Raw genomic sequence first — 21,641 nt, forward strand, 5'->3', positions numbered from 1 at the left:
TACCCCTCCCCCATACCTCCAGTGGCTTCTTCCTCCCCTGCACAGACTGGGCTCTCCTTAAGAGGAACCAGGGAGAATGCTATTTTCTCATCTCCATCCTAGAGCCCCCCTCCCGGCCGCTTGCTCCTGGGGTGCTCTGTCAGCAGAAGCTGAGGGGGAAGTGAGGCCTAGGACAGGAGGAGGAGGGAATGAGGAGAAAGGGGAAGTTTAGGGGGAGGGCTCAAAGCAGGCTGATGGGAGAGGAAAGCCAGCAGACGGAGAGCACTGGCTTGATCTCTATCCACCTGTCTACCGGCCTCTCCATCAGCATCTGCTGAGCTATGAGCCAAACCAGGGATTTACAGGGTAGGGAAAAGTAGAAGAGGCAGCACCTAAAATGAGGGCAAGGAGATGGACAGACCTGGGGGGCGGGGGCAGGAAGGTTGTGAGCAAGCCCAGGAGGGCAGATTTGTGATTACCCTGGGCCAGTGTGTGGCTAAGAAGAGGGATGGGTAATGGGGGGTGGTAAGGAAACATTAACCTTTGTGCCCCCTCAGGAGGAAAAGCCTTCGGGCTCCTGAAGGCCCAGCAGGAAGACAGACTGGATGAAATCAACAAGGTAAAAGGAAGATCTAAGGGGGCCAGAGGGGGGAGGGAACCAGGGGACCTATCCTGGCTCTTGCTTTCTCCCACAGCAATTCCTGGATGATCCCAAATATAGCAGTGATGAGGATCTGCCCTCCAAACTGGAAGCCTTCAAGAGTGAGGGGAAAACTGCAGGGGCTGAGATGGGGGGTAGGGGGTGAGGAGGGTACAATTTCCTCAAGAACAGAGAAAGGACAGCAGAGACAGAGTCTACATGTATGGTGGGGAAAAGAGAGGCTGCCTCTCCTGCCTTCCTGGTTGCAGTCTCTTCCCTTGGGCTGCCCCTCTCAGCACCCTCTCTGGTTCCCTGTATCTTAATAGGGCCCCTCAAGCCATCCAGCACTTACCCTGCCTGCCCTATCTCCCCCTTCCATGTCTTCCCCTACCTAGTGCTAGGTCAGCAGCCCCTTTCTCAAGTCCCTGCCCTGCTCCTGCCTGAGACCCTCCAGCCAGCACTTACCCTATCTGCTTTCTCCCCTCACCCAGAGAAGTACATGGAGTTTGACCTAAATGGAGACGGAGATATCGGTGAGAAAAGGGTGTTCCAGGGAAGTGTGCGGACCCAGGAAGAGGGAGGTCTCCCCTGGAGTGCTACATTCCTGGTGGTTTGGGAGAGGGTCCAGCTCCTAGAAGAGGAACTAGAATGGAAATGTGAGGGTAAAGACAGAGAGAGAGAGAGAGAGAGAGGGACTCCCTTCTTCCACCCCTCCTTTTGCACTTCTAGATATCATGGCCCTGAAGCGAATGCTGGAGAAACTTGGTGTCCCCAAGACCCATCTGGAGCTCAAGAAATTAATCAGGGAGGTGTCCAGCAGCTCTGGGGAGACCTTCAGCTACTCTGACTTTCTCAAGATGATGTTGGGCAAGAAATCTGCCATCCTAAAAATGTGAGAGTCCAGTTTCAACCTCTACTATGCGTACCTGTTTTCTCCTCCACCCTCCCCCATCCCCAGGCTCACCTACACATTACTCAGTGTCCATTTCTTTCCTTCTTTGAGGGACCGTTCCACATTCCTGTCCCTATCTGTTGTTCTGGTCTCCACACACCCCCAGCACTGCCATCCTTGCTCTTCTTCCCCCTCCCCCTACCATAATGACCACTATCCTCTTCCAGACTTTCACAGCAGCCTGAGATTTATTATCCCGAGAAGACTGACCCCTGATCCCTCTGTCTCTTTCTATCTCAACCAGAATCCTGATGTACGAGGAAAAAGCAAGAGAACAGGAGAAGCCAGCAGGTCCCCCAGCTAAGAAAGATATCTCTGAGTTGCCCTGAATTGTGGTAGGGGAGATGTGGTGGGATTTATGGGGCTTCTAATGACTCCCACATAGAAAAGGACACAGAATTGTGAGCCGGAGGTACACTAAATTAAATAAACTATCCTTCTTCAGATCAAGTTAGCTTGGTCTCCATTTGGCGGGGATAGTTTTCCTGGGTTTGGGAAGAAGTGAAGCACCTTTGACGAAAAAGCAGCAAGGATTTGCCGATATGAGCAATCCATCCACAATTTTGTAACGTGTGAACTACAGTAGATGGTTTTGTACTCCAAGGGAGATTCCAGATATATGATAGTCTGGATCTCAAGGAATTTAGATGGGACAAAAGGACATGTACAGACAAAAAAAATATTGCCCAGACCCATGGGGAAGAGCAAGGATCATCTCTGTTTTTGTTTTTTTTTAAGATTTATTTATTCATAAGAGACACACACACACACACACACACACACACAGAGACTGAGAGACAGAGACATAGGCAGAGGGAGAAGCAGGCTCCATGCAGGGAGCCCGACGTGGGACTCCATCCCGGGTTTCTAGGATCATACCCTGGGCTGAAGGTGGCGCTAAACTGCTGAGCCACCCGGGCTGCCCTTATCTCTGTTTTTAAAAAGATTTTACTATTTTTAAGTAATCTCTACACCCAACGTGAGGCTCCAACTCACAACCCCAAGATCAAGAGTCATATGCTATATTGACTGAGCCACCAGGCACCCCAAAGAAGGATTATCTTGAACCAATATTCTCCATCACTAGTCTTTGTTACCTAACAAATCACTAAGCCTCTCTGAGTCTTTCATCAGAAAATAGGGATGATATGACCTCACACCACCGACTGACATATCATAAGCCCTCAATAATGTTTAAAACTTGAATAAATGGATGGATGGGTGGATGGATGAAAGAACTAATGTTATTAAAAAAAAAAAGAACTAATGTTATTGAGTAAAGCCTGATAATTCAAGTGTTAAATAAGTCATGGAGGTCCTTTTAGGGGACAAGCTGCAGAAACTGAATCTAATGAAGGGAGAGGGGGCTTGTATTTGGAGGATATTGAGAACAGATACTGGGGATACAGAAACCCTGGATGGGATCCCTGGGTGGCGCAGCGGTTTGGCGCCTGCCTTTGGCCCAGGGCACGATCCCGGAGACCCGGGATCGAATCCCACATCGGGTTCCCAGTGCATGGAGCCTGCTTCTCCCTCTGCCTGTGTCTCTGCCTCTCTCTCTCTGTGACTATCATAAATAAATAAAAATTAAAAAAAAAGAAAAGAAAAAAAAGAAACCCTGGATGGCAGAAAGGATTAAAAGGCCAATCTCAGGGAAGGCAGGAACCTCAGAGTTCCCAAAATTTCAGTGAAGCTATTCCTGGACCTTTCCTCCAACAGGTCCAGATGAATTAACTCTAGCCATCTCCAGTCACTGGATACTATTCAGATTTCCTGACATTCTGGAAAGAGATAATCCAATTAGCCCAGCTTGTTTCACATACTGAGGACAGACTGTTGGCTCTTCTCAGTGGTGATGCCAGGTTGGCCTCCTAAAAAGTGCTACAGTAACTATATAGGACTTCAGATGAGGAAAAGATCACTGCAAGTTGGGTAAAATACCTGAAAATAATGAAATCAATAGCTAAACTTATTGAGAGTCCACTCTATACTGGGTATTATCCTAAATGCCTTCTATGTATTAATTCTCTTAATCTTTGCAACAACCCTGGTGATACCAAGGAGGATACAAAGGACCTGGAGCTTAAAACACTCATTCATTCAGCATAAATACATTAGGTTCTATTCATACATCAGACCATTATTATACAGCAACGAGAAACTACAACGACATGCAGCAACGTGGATGAACCTCCTTAGTGTAATGTTGAGCAAAAGAAGATAGACACAAGAGGACCCTTATGATATAATTCCATCTGTATAAAGTACAAAAATGGGTAAAACTAATATATGTTGTTATAATTCAAGATAGTAGTTAGTTTTGAGGGAGGGCAGTGACGGGAAGAGGCCCTCTAGAGGCCTTCCATGTTACTAGTTAAGGTTCTATTTTCGGCTACATGCTCTGCTTAGTTTGTGACAATTTATCAACAATCAATCGATCAATAAAATATGCTTTTGATAAAAAAGACTTTAAAAATCGTTTACTGGGCATAGGTGCTTGGGATATGAGGGTCAATAAAACAAAGACCCTTGCCGGGATCCCTGGGTGGCACAGCGGTTTAGCACCTGCCTTTGGCCCAGGGCGCGATCCTGGAGACCGGGGATCGAGTCCCACGTCGGGTTCCCAGTACATGGAGCCTGCTTCTCCCTCTGCCTGTGCCTCTGCCTCTGTCTCTGTGTGTGTGTGTGACTATCATAAATCAAAAAAGAAAGATCCTTGCCATTGTGAAGTTTACATACTATTGTGGAAAATGGTGTGGGAGGAGGACAGACAAACATCATTTAAAATGTATATGATAAAAAAATAAAAAATAAAATGTGTATGATATTAGAAGATAAAGTAGAGCAGGTTAAAGGGGATCAGGGGTAACAGGATGGGCAGGGAAAATTAAAATTTTGAGCAATCAGAGTAGGCCTCACTGAGAAGATGACCAACACTGAACAAAGACCTCATGGAGGTAAAGGAGTGAGGCATGGGGGTTTCTGGGGGAAGAGTCAACTTGGTGGAGGAAAGAGAATCAAAGGGCTCCAAGATGTGATATGCCTGGTAGAGGTAGGGAGAGTAATAAAATCAGAGGGCCAGGATGGCTGGGTGGCTCAGTGGTTGAGCATCTGCCTTTGGCTCAGGTTGTGATCCCAGGGTCCTGGGATCTATCGAGTCCTGCATCAGGTTCCCTGGGGAGAGCCTGCTTCTCCCTCTACCTATGTCTCTGCCTCTTTCTCTGTCTCACATGAATAAATCTTTTTTAAAAATAAAATGTTTTGAAGGTCTGGAGATGAAATGTTCAGTGTTGGACGTACTGAATTTGATATGATCTATTAGGTACCCAAGAGGAGGTGTCAAGTACATGGCTGTGTATCCAAGTCTGGAGTTTGGGAGAGAGGTCTGCAGTGAAGGTATGCATGTGGGGAGTCATTACCACATGAATGCTATTTCAAGTCAGGAGACTGATATCCTCCACACACAAGTGGTAAAAGATTGGGGTGAAGGTTTGACTGGAGTTGGTTTAAGAATGAATGACAGGATGGAAATTGGTGACAGTGACTATGGATAACTCTTGCAAGAAATTTTGCTGTGGTAGGTGACCAGGGAGAGGGGAAAAGGGAATGATTTTGAATGCTTAAGAACTGAAGTCATCTCAACTATCTTAATAAGCCTCAAGATAAAATTCTTTATCTGATTCTTGTTAATTTTTCTCCTCTCAGGCAGTCTCTTAATCTAGTCACACCAGCCTAGGCACGGGACCCTAAAACCATGCCTCTCATCACCACTTCACTAGGCCTGAGCTGTGCACTGTCTCCTCAAACTTGGGTAAATCCTAACTAGTTATTCATATATCTTAGTAAGAGTCACGTTTTTCTAGAATCATCTCTGAACCTCTCCAAGCAGGATCTGGTTTTGTTCCTCTACTTCCATAACATATTGCGGGTATCTCCGGGGCCTTCGAAACATAGTTGCCGAACCATCTGCGGAATGGGTAGCAGGTCTGATTGGGGTACAGTAACAGAAGACAAAGGAGGGAACTAGCACATTTCGTAGAATGAAACCCATTGTGAAGAGAATACGAACTGCCAGCAGTACCAGATATACAAATATATTCAGGAAAACTGTTATAAAATTAAATGTGTCTTATTCATGGGCTACCGATTTGTTGATTAAGAGGTCGTTCCAATCCTATCTTTGTTCAAATGATTTGCACGTATTATGCAAATAAATAGAACTAGCAAAAGAAGATCTCCCAAGCCGGGGGCCGACGACCACGCCCCTGGGCCCTAGGATTGGCCGTCTAGCCACCTCATTTGCATGACGTGATTTAATAACTACAAGGTCCCGCCTCTCCGTGCTTTCACTTCTCGCGAAAGGACGCGTGAGTTGGGACTCTTCCTTGGTTACGTAAGCTCCGCCCCCCAGCTGCTAATCCCTTCCGCCCGGTGCTTTCGCTCCGTCTACTCCGCCGAAAGCTCTACTACCCTTGCATCGTTTCCCTCCACTCTCCGCGTCCCTACGTCTCTCAGCTCTCATCTTTCCACGAACACACGACGTATGCCCCGCCCCTTCCCCTCCTCAATTCGTCGTGCAAATCCTGCGCCCTAACCGCCGGGACGACCGGCACTGCATTCCCGCCCCCTCTACGCCTCTTAACGGCTGACGCCGGGGGCTTGTCTCTTTAGCCAACCGGCGTCCTAGCGCCTGAAAGTCCTTCCTTTTTATGCAAATAACCTGTGCCTGCTCCGCACGCCTTGCTTTAAAAAAAAAAAAAAAACTAAGGACAGCCCTCGAAGTAAAGGAGGCTAGGGAAGATGGTGCCCCGCCCTTTATGCAAATCAGGGGGCGTGCCATGCGCCGAGGGAGGCGGGAGGTGGGGGGGGTGCTCCCGGGGGCGGCGGTTGCCCGGATGGGCCGTTAGTCGGAGCCCAGCCGCGGAGTGAGCGAGGGAGACGGGAGGAGCCGAACCCGGCGCCATCCGCCGCCATCCGCCCCCGCCCCACCGCCATCCCACCTCGGGGAGCCCCTAGGCCCCGGTCCCCGACCCCCGCGCACCCGGCCAGGTGAGTCTGGGGAGCCGAGTGCTAACCCCCCTTTCCGGCGCGGGAGCGGTGGCGGTGGCGGCGGCGGCGGCGGCGGCGGGCCGGGGGAGAGGAGAAGCTGCCATTAGCCGCCGCCATTTTGTCCTCCTGCTGCCGGGGCCTGCCTGCCCCTCCCCCTCTGATACCCCAGCTTGGTACCCGCACCTCCAACCCCTCACCCAGAGTCCGTGGCGTGCCCCTAACCACCCGCCTTCCCGGGTTCATGGGGCGACCCCTCTCCTGGGCCCCTGGCTCCCCTCTCCTAGCTGCACTGTTAGCCTCTTCACCCCAATCTGTGGGTCCCCTTCCTCGCCGCCACTCTGGTGGGCCGCGCCCGACGATCCTCGGAGCGTCTCCTTTCCTCCATATTGGGCCACCCTCCCATCACCCAGTGCTCGGGTTCCCCGTTCTTGACGCCCCTCTTCGCCTCGAGTCACTCCCACCCTAAAACCCTGCTTTTATCCTACATCGTTGCTTTCTACGTTCTTCAGCCTTTCTCTGCTTTTGTATTTTCCCTATTTTTATTTTCCTTTCTCTTCTCTATTTGAACCCCCCTTTTTTTCTTGGGTCTCTTGACATTGCCTTCTTACTTTGCTTTGTATCTTTTCTTTACCATTTCTGGTTGAGTGTATGATTTCTCACCTGCTTTCGTGTTGTCATCTTTTATTAGTGTTACTCCACCATTTTCCTAACCTTTTCCATCATGTATTTATCTCCAAAGATTGGAGTCTTTCAGCACCTACACGGCAACCCCCATTCCTTCATCTTACCTATTTTAAAGTTCTTGGTTTTCATCCTGATTTTACCGAGTTTTTATCGTGGGCCTGCCTGGATTTAACACCACCTCCCATGTCTTTCCTGTACATCATTCCTTCCTATAAATGAATGCCTGGTCACTCAGGAACCGACTGACGATGCAGAGTTCGGCCTGCTTAGGGAGGAAGGGATAGTGGGGAGAGAAATGACTGCTGATGGACATTCTTACTGAGGGTAGGAAAATGAAGTAGTTTCTGGCTTTGGCCCCATGGTTACAATGTGCTTGAGGTGGCTCCATAATGTATTGTTTTTCTCAAATCTGCATAGCGTAAGCCAGAGCCCACCAGTGTTTATTTCGTTTGGAGACCAGATTTTTTTTTCCAAGAGCTGGGATGGGGGCAAGTGGGAAAAGATGGAGTGAATATTCCAAATACTTGGGGTTCTGTAGCTTGGAAGTATATAGAGCCCCAATTCCATGAGGAATTTTCTGGCACTAGCCCCCAGTCTGACTGAGCAAGCTTGTAAAATCGTTAAACTCCTGGCATACCTTCGTGCAAACCTCCCCAGATGGGAGTGAGGCTGCTGGGAAAGGGCACAGTTAGGGAGCTGGTGTCTGATAAGTCAGAAATTGAAAGCTCTGTTCCTTGCAGGATGGAGTTCCTATGCCTCTTTCTGGTTTTCTCTGGGACTGGGACTTGCCATGTTTTATCATACATCTCTGGAATGTTTTTTGTGGAGGGAGAAGGGATTATTACTTGCGATAATGAAGCAGCAGCTACTTTTTATAGGCTGGCACCAAAAAAGAGTGTATACTACTAGGAGGATATTGGATTTTTTATTTGGATTTCCTTGGCAAGAGGTATCTGGGGGGAAGAGGAACCATGGCATTTGGGCTCTGTGGGAGTTGCTTTTAAGGGACTGGGGAGTTTGAATTAGGCTAGAGGAAAAGACAGAGGGCCACATATTTGGGCCCGTAATGAAAAATGAAAAGGAGCATCTGGATTTCTCTTGGAGTCAGTAAAGGAAGCAGAGACTGAAACACCTTGTGTCTGGCCCACAGGCTCCGGCACGTTTTGGGGGAGGTGCCTGCAGGACCCAACATACTCAATGAGCTTCCAGCGCAATGTCCGATCGCTCGGGGCCGACTGCCAAGGGGAAGGATGGAAAGAAGTATTCCTCGCTCAACCTGTTTGATACATATAAGGGCAAGTCCTTAGAGATCCAGAAACCTGCTGGTGAGGGTCCTCCTAAGATGTTCCTAATTCCCAAAGGCTGGGCATGAATGGGGCATACATTTTAAAGTTCTTTGAAGGGAAACGGTTGAGGTACAAGTATCTGAAGACTAGAGGATTACTAAAGACTTTCCAGCTTTATCTTGGGTCCCATAGGGGACATTGGGCTTTGGATGGACACCAGTTACCCTCCTACAAAGGCATGTCTGTAGTTCCTTGTCTTTGGACATGTAAGAATTGGAGGCAAAGAAATGTGGACTTGGAGAAGTCTGGGGCCAGCTTGCTCCCTGCAGGCTCAAGATGAACCATCCAACAGAGAAGTATCAAGTGTAATGCATCTTAGTGTTTCCACTGGAATTTCAGAGATTGCTGAGGACAGAGGCAGGAGTGGTTTCTAAGAGAAGTTGGTAACGATATTGAGGTATAAATGGGGCCTAGGGTAGGAAACTGTCAGATCACCCACCTGGGGTGTTTTTACCCTCCCCATCTTTTCTCCAGTTGCCCCTCGCCATGGCCTGCAGAGTCTCGGGAAAGTTGCCATTGCCCGGCGTATGCCACCCCCAGCCAACCTTCCAAGCCTGAAAGCTGAGAACAAAGGCAATGACCCCAACGTCTCACTAGTGCCGAAAGACGGAACAGGATGGGCAAGCAAACAGGAGCAGTCCGACCCCAAGAGGTAGACAGAGGCCTGGGGGACCCAGAGTGATAAGTATTTTAACTTTGAACTTCAGGATGGATCGGAGACTAGTCTAGCCCAGCCACCTAAGCTCCAGAGACTGAGGGAAGCTCCTTTCTTGGCAATGCGAGGGCTCCCATTAGAGGTCTCAGGAATGACACTTTTAGCTTTGTGTCAGGTTGAAGGAAAACAACAAACAGATGACACTGTATGTGGGGTGACTAGGTTATAGTATTTTGTCACAAGTGCTTGCGAATAATAACACATGGGCTTGGGTCTACTTTCTGTCCTCCACCAATTGGAGAAGTAGGGGAGGCATCTCAGGTTCCAGATAATCTTTCTGTTCTACTATCCTCTTAGTTCCGATGCCTCAACCGCTCAGCCGCCGGAATCGCAGCCACTGCCGGCTTCACAGACGCCTGCCTCCAACCAACAGAAACGACCCGCAGCAGCCCCCGAGGTATGAGGAACTGGATGGCATCAAAGGGCTGGTGGCTAGAACGGTTTGTAGTTCCAATACCCACATCGCTGTTTATTATTTCTCTGCTTCCTCAGAACACTCCTTCGGTTCCAAGCGGGGTAAAGTCCTGGGCACAAGCCAGCGTCACCCATGGAGCACATGGAGATGGTGAGTGCAGGGCTGCTTGGGGAGCTTGCTCTGTGCACTGTGGTAGGCAGGAGTGTTCACTCACTTTAGCAAAGTGTTTTCAGTCCTCTGGCTAAATTTTGGTCCTCATGTTCAGTTTCATGGATCACGTAAGCCGAGGGTGAGGGTATCCCAGGACTGACCTTGTTTCTTGGGGAATGAATACACAGTGTAATAGTGCATGAGTTTGAAAAAAATTTGATGATTTGGTACTGATCAGCCTTCAGTTTTTTAGTATCTTCTCAGTAAATGTGATTTTTTTTTTTGGTTTGCTGTTCTGCACGCCAACAGGTGGAAGGGCATCAAGCCTACTGTCACGATTCTCTCGAGAGGAATTTCCGACCCTGCAGGCGGCTGGCGACCAGGACAAGGCTGCCAAGGAAAGGGAGTCTGCCGAACAGTTGTCTGGGCCCGGACCAAGCCTCCGCCCCCAAAGTGAGTGGTTGCCATTTGGGAGTTGAATTGGGGGGTGGGTGGTTATATTTTGCCCAGAACAATACCTTAGTCCATCTCAGAGCTAAGTGTTGGCTTATTCACCTTGTTCCTCATCATTTTTGGCTATGTTCTTCTTTGTCTTCTTCAAAATACAGATTCTACAACTTGGAGGGACGGAGGCGGGCGTGGCCCTGATGAGCTGGAGGGCCCAGACTCCAAACTTCATCACAGCCATGATCCCCGGGGGGCGCTACAGCCTTCGGGCCCGCCCCAGTTCCCTCCCTACCGAGGAATGATGCCGCCCTTCGTGAGTGTGCATATCTTATTTTGGAGTGGTTGCACTTGAAGCTGGAGAGTTAGCAGTTAGGACTTAGCCTTTGAAGGGGACAGGGAGGATAACAGGTTTAGGGAGCTGGCTGCGTATTTGTCCCTCTAAGCAGCTACTGTTGGGCCTTTTTGCAGATGTATCCCCCATATCTCCCGTTTCCTCCGCCCTATGGACCCCAGGGGCCTTACAGATACCCTACTCCTGATGGGCCCAGGTGAGTAATCCAGGTCTGGGCTTGTGGTTGGAGACAAGGGAAGCCTCTTAGGAAGGAAGATGGTCTTCTAGCCTAGAGGCTGAGTCTTGTATGTGGTTCTATAACATGCCATCTTTTACTCTCTCTCCATTTGTCTTTTCACACACAGCCGTTTCCCCCGTGTGGGGGGTCCTCGGGGTTCAGGGCCGCCAATGCGCCTTGTAGAGCCTGTGGGTCGGCCTTCGATTCTCAAAGAGGATAATCTCAAAGAGTTTGACCAGTTGGACCAGGAGAATGATGATGGTTGGGCAGGTTAGTACATATGAAGGATGAAACGTTTTGGTTTGAAAAAGGCAAAATCTGATGAGTAAACAGGGGATTGTGTGGGAGAAAAAGAGACGCTGAAGGGTAGGGCAGACACATGGCGGAAAGCCAAGTTCTGGTAAAGAACTGAGATATGGGAACGCGAAGACCCACACTGTGGCTTCATTCAGAGGGGTTTGGTGTTGGGAGTGCATCGCACTGTGTAATATTAGACCCCTTCCTGTGTTCCGAAAGTTATGAGATTAGAGAACAGAATGCTTGGGTTATCAGTTTTCACTTTCCCCCCACAGGGGCCCACGAAGAGGTTGACTACACTGAAAAGCTCAAGTTCAGCGATGAGGAAGACGGGCGAGACTCTGATGAGGAGGGAGCTGAGGGCCAGTGAGTTAGGGGGCTCAGTTTCTCTTGCAGTAATACCCTCTTAAAGGAGCTGGTTTCTAACTGATTTTAATTCCACTGTTGGTCTCCTCACAGCAAGGAGTCCCAATCAGCTGCTGGTGAGGAACGGCCCCCTGAAGCAGATGGCAAAAAGGGCAACTCCCCCGGCAGCGAACTGCCCCCTCCCAAGACGGCCTGGGCAGAGACCTCTCGGCCTCCAGAGACAGAGCCGGGGCCTCCTGCCCCAAAGCCTCCCCCACCCCCACCTCACCGGGGCCCCGCCGGGAACTGGGGCCCCCCTGGGGACTACCCAGTGAGTGTCTACAATGAGGGGTTGAGAAGGGTCAGTTGTGGGAGAGGAGTGTCGGCTGAGAAGTTGAAGCACTAGTAATTGAGAAAGCTGGAGGGAGGGTCAGGAATGGGCTACAGGAAGTGTAAAGCAGTGGAGCATCTCTGAAAAGGTTTGGAGCCTCTTTGGTGTTAGAGGATTCTGGATTAAAAGAAATTGGGATGCTAGTGAGGAAAAACGAGGCCTGGGTATTTGGGTCTCTGAAAGGAGCGAAGAAGTAAGAATAGGACAAGTTGGTCCCTACCCAAAAAGGCCACCAACCCAAGGCCAGTTCCTGCCCCTACAGCTAGAGACAGTTGATCAGTATGTGACAAAGATAAGAAACTTGATGACTGATACCTCTGGCCCTGACGGGTCTGCCCATTGACAGGATCGGGGGGGCCCTCCTTGCAAGCCCCTAGCACCTGAAGATGAGGATGAGGCCTGGCGGCAGCGGCGAAAACAATCTTCATCTGAGATCTCCTTGGCCGTGGAGCGGGCCCGGCGCCGGCGTGAAGAGGAAGAGCGTCGCATGCAGGAGGAGCGCCGGGCAGCCTGCGCTGAAAAGCTCAAGCGACTTGATGAGAAGTTTGGGGCACCTGACAAGCGGCTCAAAGCAGAGCCTGCTGTCCCACCTGCTGCTGCTGCTGCTGCTGCTGCTGCTGCTGCTGCTGCTCCTGCCCCAGCTCAGCCACCTGCAGTCCCCAAAGAAAATTCTGCACCTCCAGCTCCTCCACCCGCACCAGCCCCGACACCAGAGAAAGAACCAGAAGAGCCGACACAGTCCCCCCCTTTCCAGTCCACCCCCACTCCAGGTGTGGCTCCAGCTCCCACCCTGGTGAGTGGTGGTGGCAGTACCAGTAGCGCCAGCAGTGGCAGCTTCGAAGCCAGCCCAGGTATGGTGATGGGGATAGGGTACTACCAGGTGTCACATCTTTTCTCTTGGGGCTGAGGGTGCAGGTGGTATGGATGGGAGGCAGTTGTTTCAGTTTATTGGATTATCAGTGGCAGAGAAAAGGAGTCCCTTTGCGCGTGTGGGTATCTATCTAAGGTGGGAAAGGTTTTACTATCTGCATTCCTGGATGAGTAGTGGTCTGAAGCACTTGCCATTAGGTTAGCATGGAGTGAGACTGAAGACAGTGTCTGTTTTGGCGGTTTTTTGGGAAGTTCACTCCATCATCATTGGCTCTTGAAGTAAGCGCTTATCTTTAGAGAGGGTGCTCTAGAGTTGAGTGCCTGGAGGTGTTTTGTGGCAGGTCTCTCCACAAACTCGTTCACTCTGATTATCTTTTTGTCGATGCAGTTGAACCGCAACAATCCTCAAAAGAGGGTTCTGAACAACCAGAAGAGGTTCCCTCTCCTGCCACGACCCCTGCCCCAAAGGTGGAACCCAAAGGTGATGGGGTCGGTCCCACCCGACAGCCCCCCAGCCAGGGCTTGGGCTACCCCAAATACCAGAAGTCATTGCCACCACGGTTCCAGCGACAGCAGCAGGTGAGAGCATTTTTTCCCTTGGTAAGAGCGATTTCCCTCCCTGCTCCATGTGTACCTGTTCTAAGGTGTCAGCTTGAATCCCTCTACTATTACTGTCTCCAGTGTGTCATCCTGGCTTTTATTTAGTCCTGATCTTTTATTTTTTATTTTTTTGAGTCCTGATCTTTGTTACGTCTGTGTGTTAGCGTTGTTTCTGGGCTGGTTTTTTCTGTTAGGGGCGAGGCAAGGGTTTTGATGGCCTCTGTTGTCTTTCCCCAGGAGCAGCTTTTGAAGCAGCAGCAACAGCAGCAGTGGCAGCAGCATCAACAGGGTTCTGCTCCACCTGCTCCGGTACCACCATCACCACCGCAACCTGTGACCATGGGGGCTGTGCCAGCTCCACAGGCTCCGCCACCACCCCCCAAGGCCCTGTACCCAGGTGCTTTGGGCCGGCCCCCACCCATGCCCCCGATGAACTTTGATCCCCGCTGGATGATGATACCTCCTTATGTGGATCCCCGGCTCCTCCAGGGCCGGCCCCCTCTGGACTTCTACCCTCCTGGTGTGCATCCCTCTGGTAAGGGCCTTTGAGGGGTGGGTAGGGGACGCTGCAGTCCCAGGAAATTGCTGTGGACGAAGGGCCCCTGGGTAAGGAGGGAGGGTGTGTGCTTAATGTTGCTGAGATTGCTCTTTGTTTCAGGAATGGCCTTAGGAAGGAAAAAGGGGGCTTTCATTGGCCAGATTTATTGGGGGGGGGGGGCAATTCATTGATTCATTCATACACTTGATTTTAGACAGAAGGCCAAGAAGTGATCATCAATTCATTCATAGGGAAGCTGAGTGTATCAGATAACACTTTCAGGGGAGCATGTCAGGACCAGACTTGCAGGGAGTAAGAGCTGGAGGAGTAGACGTCGACGTGACTAACAGAAGTAGATGGGGGGAGAGATGCTTTTTGAGCTGGATGGCCTATCACATAGAAGAGGGCTAGCTTTCTCGTCCGTCTTGTTTTCTTAGGCTTAGTTCCCCGAGAGCGCTCAGACAGTGGGGGTTCAAACTCAGAGCCATTTGAGCGTCATGCACCTCCCCTCTTACGGGATCGGGGCACCCCACCAGTGGATCCAAAGTTGGCCTGGGTAGGAGATGTCTTCACCACCACATCCACTGACCCCCGCCCGCTTACCTCCCCACTGCGCCAGGCTGCCGATGAGGATGACAAGGGGATGCGGTGAGTCTGAGCAGTGGAAGTGGGTGCATTGCCAGTGAAAGGATTTGGGCTAGGAAAAGAGGACCTTGGGATTATTGGTTAGGTGACAGGAATAAACATTAGAGGAGTGTTGGGGTACTAATAGTGTTCTCTTTCTCTACCTAGTTCTGATTTTTCTCATTCTAAGTTACTTAATTTTCATTTTTTTGCGTGTCCCTTTTTAGGAGTGAGACCCCTCCAGTACCTCCCCCACCACCCTATCTGGCCAGTTATCCAGGCTTTCCTGAGAATGGAGCCACTGGGCCCCCAATCCCTCGCTTCCCTCTGGATGAACCCACTCCCCCAGGGTCCCGTCCACTCCCCTGGCCCCCAGGCAGTGATGAAGCCACTAAGATACAGGCTCCACCACCCAAAAAGGATACCCCCAAGGAGGAGACTCCACAGCTGATGGGGACAGAAGCCAGCCGAAAGCCTGCCCGAGGAGTTGGAGGCCAAGGCCCCCCCCCACCTCGCAGAGAGAGCCGCACTGAGACCCGCTGGGGCCCTCGCCCAGGCAGCAGTCGTCGTGGGATCCCTCCAGAGGAACCAGGGGCCCCTCCCCGCCGGGCTGGGCCTATAAAGAAACCCCTACCACCTACAAAAGCTGAAGAGCTGTCTCCCAAGCCCCTGGAGCAGAGTGATGAAAGCCCCAAGGTTCCAAAGCCAGAGCTCCTCAAGACGGCAAAGGGGAAGATGGGGGTCCCCAAGGAGACCCCACCTAGTGGGAATCTTTCCCCTGCCCCTAGGCTTCGGAGGGATTACTCCTATGAAAGAGTGGGTCCTGCCTCTTGTCGGGGCCGGGGCCGAGGCGAGTATTTTGCCAGGGGGAGGGGCTTTCGGGGGACTTACGGGGGCCGGGGACGGGGAGCCCGAAGCCGAGAGTTCCGCAGTTACCGAGAGTTCCGGGGAGATGATGGGCGTGGAGGTGGAGCAGGGGGACTGAACCATCCTCCTCGAGGTCGCACTGCCAGCGAGACGCGAAGCGAGGGTTCAGAGTACGAAGAGATCCCCAAGCGGCGCCGACAGCGGGGTTCAGAAACGGGCAGTGAGACCCACGAGAGCGATCTGGCCCCCTCAGACAAGGAAGCTCCCCCCACCAAGGAAAGAGTGCTCACCCAAGTCTCTCTTGCTCCTCCACCATCAGGAGCCCCTCCTTCACCAGCCCCAGCCCGCTTTTCGACTGCCCGAGGTGGGCGCGTCTTCACTCCCAGAGGAGTGCCATCACGCCGGGGGCGAGGGGGAGGGCGGCCCCCTCCACCCATTTGTCCAGGCTGGAGCCCTCCAACCAAGTCCCTGGCTCCCAAGAAGCCTCCAGCAGCTCCTTTGCCACCAAATAAGGAGCCTTTGAAAGAGAAGCTGATCCCAGGGCGTCTGTCCCCCGTGACCCGGGGAGGCAGCAGTGGAGGCAGCAACATGGGTATGGGTGTGGAAGACGGAGAACGGCCCCGACGGAGGCGGCATGGGAGGGCTCAGCAGCAGGACAAACCGCCTCGGTTCCGGAGGCTGAAACAGGAACGAGAGAATGCTGCCAGAGGGGCAGAGGGCAAGGCCTCTTCCCTAGCCCTTCCAGCCCCCAGCTCTGGAGCAGAGGAGACACACACAACAGTGTCTGTGCCCCCACCCCCTCGCCGGGCAGCTGCCAAATCTCCTGATCTGTCAAACCAGAACTCTGATCAAGCTAATGAGGAATGGGAGACTGCATCAGAGAGCAGCGACTTTGCCGGTGAGCGCCGGGGGGACAAGGAGGCTCCCCCACCAGCACTGCTGACCCCCAAAGGTGTGGGAACTCCTGGGGGCAGCGGAGGTGGAACCGGACCAGGCATTTCAACCGTGTCCCGTGGAGATCTGAGCCAGAGAGCCAAGGATTTGAGCAAGCGGAGCTTCTCAAGTCAGCGGCCAGGCATGGAGAGGCAGAACCGGCGCCCGGGCCCAGGCAACAAAGCTGGCAGTGGTGGCAGCAGCAGTGGAGGAGGTGGTGGGGGACCTGGAGGAAGGACCGGCCCAGGGCGAGGGGATAAGAGGAGCTGGCCCTCTCCCAAGAACCGGAGGTGGGTAGGGACAGGCTGTTCAGTTTATTTTTAAGGTGGAAGAGGGGAGAGAACCTGAAGGGAAGGTTCAGTTGATTGCGGTGAAGTTTGATATGTGAGGGTGAGGGCACAGGGGCTGCTGGGCACCAAACACCTGTGTCTAGGGAAAGTAACTGGAAAGCAGTTGATTGAGTCAGGAGCAACCGTGTCTTTTCTGTTCTTTGTTTTTCACCGTATAGCTCCAGGCACAAGGATTTCATTAGACGTAGTTGGGAACACCTGGGTTTTAACAGGCAAGAGGAAGGGGTTATAAGATTGACTGGTAGGGAAGGAGTTAACAATTCCAGAAATATCCTAGCTAAAGTTCTGTTCGTTTTCTTCAGCCGACCTCCAGAGGAGCGGCCCCCAGGGCTTCCTCTGCCTCCTCCACCCTCCAGCAGTTCTGCTGTCTTCCGCCTGGACCAAGTTATCCACAGCAACCCCGCTGGCATCCAACAGGCTCTGGCCCAACTCAGCAGCCGCCAGGGGAGTGCAGCTGCACCAGTGGGCCACCCAAGGCCCAAGCCTGGGCCTTCCCAGACCCCTCAAGGCCCCTCCACTCGGCCCCCAACCCGATATGACCCTGAGAGGGCCGCTAACAACAACAGCGTTAGTTCAGGTAAGCTGGAGGGGCCGAGGGCAGGAATGTCTCCATCCCCAGGGAAGAAGATCCGGTGGCAGAGGGGGAAGAGTCTGGCCAGGGGACCTTGACGCTGGGTGCCTGTACTGGACAAGGGTGGAAAGATTGGGAGCCAAGTAGCAGGAAAGGCTAGGCTCAGTGGTAGCGCAGAGTAGAAGCTGACAGATACTGCCTTTTTCCCAGACCCCCACTTCGAGGAGCCAGGGCTGATGGTGAGGGGGGTGAGCGGGACTCCCCGGGACTCTGCCGGGGTTAATCCCTTCCCCCCAAAACGACGGGAGCGGCCTCCCAGAAAACCAGAGCTGCTGCAGGAGGTGAGGGATGAAGCTTGAGCTTGTGCTTTACTGCTCTATAGTCCTTTTTTGTCTTTTCTCCATTGTCCTGTTCTCATCTCTGTGTCCTCACCCCAGATTCTCAGTATTAGTCCCTTTCTGCCCCATACCTCACTCCGGCCCAGGCTCTTCCAGTCCCCGGCCCCCACCTCATTCATGTTTTGTTTCTGGCTTTCCTCACCTTTAGGAATCTTTGCCACCTTCTCATAGCTCTGGTTTCTTGGGCCCCAAGCCTGAGGGCCCAGGCCCTCAGGGAGAGTGCAGAGATACAGGGACAGAGGCCCTGACCCCACACATCTGGAACCGTTTACATACTGGTAAGATGGAGTGGTAGCAGGGGAAGGGCTCTGTCAGAGGGCCAAGAGGGCAGCCTCGGGATGGTCTCTCACTTCTGTCTGGTCCTCTTCCCAGCCACTACCCGGAATAGTTACCGGCCTGGCTCCCTGGAACCCTGGATGGAACCCCTGAGCCCTTTCGAGGACGTGGCTGGAACAGAAGTAAGTGACAATGGGAGGGAGTATCAGAGCTGGGATTCTTCTCCACCTGTTCTGGGTGTCCGGGCTATGCAGTCACGTAGTTGTGTTATTTGTCAAACATCAGTCAGGTATTAGGGTGCTTTCCACCTTGACTTAACTGATTCCTTCTCCACTCCTCTCAGATGAGTCAGTCTGACAGTGGGGTGGACCTGAGTGGGGATTCTCAGGTGTCATCAGGTCCCTGCAGCCAGCGAAGTTCCCCTGATGGAGGACTCAAGGGGGCAGCAGAGGGGCCTCCCAAGCGGCCTGGAGGCCCCTCATCCCTGAATGCTGTTCCTGGTGAGGGTCCACCTGGCTCTGAACCCTCTGAACCTCCTAGGAGACGGCCACCTGCTCCCCATGATGGGGACAGAAAGGTAAAAAAAAAAAAAAAAAAAGATAAAAGAGGAATATTCTTGAGACTCTGAATTTGGCCTTATGTTTTTCTCCTCCTTCCTGTTCTTGTGTGTCCTGGACATTCCTTCATTTGCCCAAATTTCCTTTACTTCCCCAACCCAGGAGCTGCCCCGGGAGCAGCCTCTGCCCCCCGGCCCCATTGGCACAGAACGATTGCAACGTACAGACCGAGGCCCAGAGACTGGCTCCCTCCGGCCATCCCATCGACCTGGTCCCCCCGTCCAGTTTGGCACCAGTGACAAGGTGTGCATGGGCAGGATCTGAGCACCTTGGGTGGAGAGGAGGAAAGGATTGGAGGTGGGATGTGGAGGATATGCATCTTGAACCACAGAATGATCTCCTTTGCATCACTACCACAGGACTCAGAGTTGCGCCTAGTGGTAGGAGACAGTTTAAAAGCAGAGAAGGAGCTAGCAGCATCAGTTACCGAGGTGAGTGGGACAATGAGAGCTTGGTGGAAAGGTCTTCAGTTATGGAGATGATGGCTGGGTGTGACCTCGATGGACGTCAGGGAAGCTGACTTTGCTTCTGACCAGGCTTCTTTACAGGCCATCCCCATATCCCGAGACTGGGAGCTGCTCCCCAGTGCTTCTGCCTCGGCTGAGCCACAATCCAAGAACCTGGGCTCTGGGCACTGTGGCCCAGAGCCCAGCTCCTCAGGCCAGCGCTTGTACCCAGAGGTCTTCTATAGCAGTCCCGGGCCTCCCGTTTCCCAGGTAAGTGACCTGCCTGCTTCCTATCCCATGAACCCCTTCTGCCTGCTGTCCCTCAAAATCCAATCTTCCAATTTGTGTAGTTGTAAAACATTTATAGTTTTGTTTTGCTTCTTGCTTTTACTGTAGTAGGTGGGGTGGGCAGTCTTTTCTTGACCAGAAAAACTGGAGCTATTCCAGCCTTGCCCCTCCCGCAGGTCTCGGGAGGAGCCATAGACTCTCAGTTACATCCCAACAATGGAGGTTTTCGTCCTGGGACACCCTCTCTTCACCCTTACAGGTAAGATTGGATGCCTGTGGATCTCAGAAGGAAATGAACTGTGTTTCAGTGGGGAGGCCTGTTTCAGGGGTACCAGAAGCTGGTAGACTTTTAGCTCAGAACAAAGGAGTAAGTGATTCGGGCTTCCTGACTCCTTCCTCTGCACCTAAATTTTGCCTCCCTTCAGATCACAGCCCCTGTACCTCCCCCCGGGCCCAGCGCCCCCCTCAGCACTGCTTTCTGGGGTAGCTGTCAAGGGCCAGTTTTTGGATTTCTCTGCACTGCAAGCAACAGAGCTGGGGAAGTTGCCAGCTGGAGGAATCCTGTACCCTCCACCTTCCTTCCTGTACTCTCCAGCTTTCTGCCCCAGCCCTTTGCCCGACCCACCTTTGCTTCAGGTGAGAGATGGGCAGGTGCTGGGCTTTTAGGGGGTTAGGGGTGGCGGGGGGATGCTTTTGGGGCAGTTGACATTGCTCCCTGTTGTCCCCAGCAGGTGCGCCAGGATCTGCCATCCCCTTCGGATTTTTATTCTACTCCTCTGCAACCCAGTGGCCAAAGTGGCTTCCTCCCCTCAGGGGCCCCTGCCCAGCAGGTAACTTTTGTCCTGCCACTCACCCTTCATTCTGTTTCTCTATTCAATCTCTGGTTTATTTGTCTGATTGTATTTTTGGTTTTCTGATATTCTTTCCTGCCCTCGACACCCCTCCCTCATCACCTGTATTTCTTATTGTAGATGCTTCTACCCATGGTGGACTCACAGCTGCCTGTGGTGAACTTTGGCTCCCTGCCACCAGCGCCACCTCCTGCCCCACCGCCCCTTTCTCTGTTACCTGTGGGCCCTGCTCTGCAGCCCCCCAGCCTGGCTGTACGACCCCCACCTGCTCCTGCTACTCGGGTGCTGCCTTCACCTGCGAGACCTTTTGCCCCTAGCTTGGGGCGAGCAGAGGTAAGGTACAGGAACTGAAGTGTTAGGGATCTCCCAAGAGCTAGGCGTGGGGATTCAGTATCTCAGGATCAATTGGGTTGAAAGGCAGGAGGCTCATGAATTTTTTTTTCTTTCAGCTGCACCCAGTGGAACTAAAGCCCTTCCAGGATTATCGGAAACTGAGCAGCAACCTTGCAGGACCTGGATCATCACGTACTCCCCCATCTGGAAGGCAAGAGGAGGGTGTGGGGATGCAGATTACCCATCCATATGGCTTTCTTAGGGGACCAGGGAGCAGGTTAGGCTTGCCTCAGACACCCTTCTCCTTTAGGTCCTTCTCTGGCCTGAATTCCCGTCTCAAGGCCCCGCCTTCTACCTACAGTGGAGTCTTCCGCACCCAGCGCATCGACCTCTACCAGCAGGTGAAGGAAAGACCCCTGTGGCCCCAAGTCTGAATCCAAGAGTTACCATCTGAATTCCTGTCTTTCCATCCCTGGCATCCCAGTAGGACTTATTTTTGCACATGTGCCTGTTCCCCAGGCCTCTCCACCAGATGCCCTGCGCTGGATGCCGAAGCCCTGGGAGCGGACGGGGCCACCTTCTCGAGAGGGGCCTTCCCGACGGGCAGAGGAGCCTGGGTCCCGAGGGGACAAGGAGCCTGGATTGCCCCCATCCCGCTGAGGGAGTTCCCCTTGCCCCCCACCCCCCGGGGCTTGTATATAGATTATAAATATATAAGGGGGAATGGGGTGGGTGGGGAGGGGTTGTGGGGCTGGGGCCTCGCTTCCCCTCCACCCCCCTCCCCTGGTCCCCTATCCCTGGGGCCGTTTGTTAAAAAAGAGTAATAAAAGGATTAAAAAAAATTTCTGGAATGATTTTGGGGATGGGTTGGTTTTTGATCTCTTCTGGCAGTATAGTGCTCAGGGATCTGTAGAGAGGTTTTAGGGAATTTACTCCCCCCAATGATGTTTTAACAAGCGGTCTCAAATCTGTTCTGTTGTATATTGAAGTCTCACGGGCTGGGAATTAGAGCTGGCCTTCACTGGTGAATGATTCGTATGCCATTGAGTGAGGTCTGCTGGCTACCAGTCTGCAGCTGGTGGCTAGGCTGGTGCCACAGG

The 21,641-nt window shown here is 52.4% G+C and overlaps 2 protein-coding genes and 1 non-coding gene across 6 annotated transcripts; all 3 read left to right on the forward strand.

The window, feature by feature from the left end:
* The first annotated feature begins 187 nt into the window (after window positions 1-187).
* AIF1 (allograft inflammatory factor 1) lies at window positions 188-2,021 on the forward strand. The gene is made up of 6 exons (XM_025418167.3): window positions 188-345; window positions 537-598; window positions 675-741; window positions 1,111-1,152; window positions 1,349-1,511; window positions 1,816-2,021. Exons 1-6 carry the CDS (start codon window positions 321-323, stop codon window positions 1,898-1,900), a joined length of 444 nt encoding a protein of 147 aa, XP_025273952.1. The 5' UTR covers window positions 188-320; the 3' UTR covers window positions 1,901-2,021.
* Window positions 2,022-6,461: 4,440 nt separating this feature from the next.
* Window positions 6,462-21,390, forward strand: PRRC2A (proline rich coiled-coil 2A). 4 transcript variants are annotated; one of them, XM_049091935.1, is made up of 31 exons: window positions 6,462-6,620; window positions 8,455-8,629; window positions 9,125-9,302; window positions 9,663-9,762; window positions 9,858-9,930; window positions 10,240-10,383; window positions 10,539-10,690; window positions 10,846-10,925; window positions 11,074-11,216; window positions 11,519-11,609; window positions 11,703-11,919; window positions 12,326-12,830; window positions 13,238-13,428; window positions 13,687-13,984; window positions 14,425-14,635; window positions 14,839-16,701; window positions 17,064-17,338; window positions 17,543-17,673; window positions 17,879-18,008; window positions 18,103-18,188; window positions 18,350-18,583; window positions 18,726-18,866; window positions 18,983-19,054; window positions 19,160-19,339; window positions 19,534-19,616; window positions 19,783-19,993; window positions 20,086-20,187; window positions 20,329-20,541; window positions 20,658-20,752; window positions 20,852-20,942; window positions 21,061-21,390. In XM_049091935.1, exons 2-31 carry the CDS (start codon window positions 8,518-8,520, stop codon window positions 21,199-21,201), a joined length of 6,543 nt encoding a protein of 2,180 aa, XP_048947892.1. In that variant the 5' UTR covers window positions 6,462-6,620; window positions 8,455-8,517; the 3' UTR covers window positions 21,202-21,390. The 4 variants fall into 4 exon arrangements, with proteins under 4 accessions (XP_048947892.1, XP_048947893.1, XP_025273958.3 ...); XM_049091936.1 differs by having other exon boundaries at window positions 20,089-20,187; XM_025418173.3 differs by having other exon boundaries at window positions 19,172-19,339.
* On the forward strand, window positions 8,814-8,944 carry LOC112641910 (small nucleolar RNA SNORA38). The gene has a single exon (XR_003124894.1). It is a non-coding gene; the product is annotated as a small nucleolar RNA SNORA38 (small nucleolar RNA).
* Window positions 21,391-21,641: the final 251 nt, after the last annotated feature.

Source organism: Canis lupus, chromosome 12, assembly GCF_003254725.2.
Source record: "Canis lupus dingo isolate Sandy chromosome 12, ASM325472v2, whole genome shotgun sequence".
Taxonomy (NCBI): domain Eukaryota; kingdom Metazoa; phylum Chordata; class Mammalia; order Carnivora; family Canidae; genus Canis; species Canis lupus.

Excerpts from the sequence above, each read along its gene's own strand:
- AIF1 (XM_025418167.3), top strand. The coding sequence starts at position 321 with ATGAGCCAAACCAGGGATTTACAGG. Across the intron at positions 346-536 it reads CCAAACCAGGGATTTACAGG|GAGGAAAAGCCTTCGGGCTC; the intron begins GTAGGGAAAAGT and ends GTGCCCCCTCAG. Across the intron at positions 599-674 it reads GACTGGATGAAATCAACAAG|CAATTCCTGGATGATCCCAA; the intron begins GTAAAAGGAAGA and ends TTTCTCCCACAG.
- PRRC2A (XM_049091935.1), top strand. The coding sequence starts at position 8,518 with ATGTCCGATCGCTCGGGGCCGACTGCCAAGGGGAAGGATGGAAAGAAG. Across the intron at positions 18,189-18,349 it reads AGGACGTGGCTGGAACAGAA|ATGAGTCAGTCTGACAGTGG; the intron begins GTAAGTGACAAT and ends CACTCCTCTCAG. Across the intron at positions 19,055-19,159 it reads TAGCAGCATCAGTTACCGAG|GCTTCTTTACAGGCCATCCC; the intron begins GTGAGTGGGACA and ends GCTTCTGACCAG.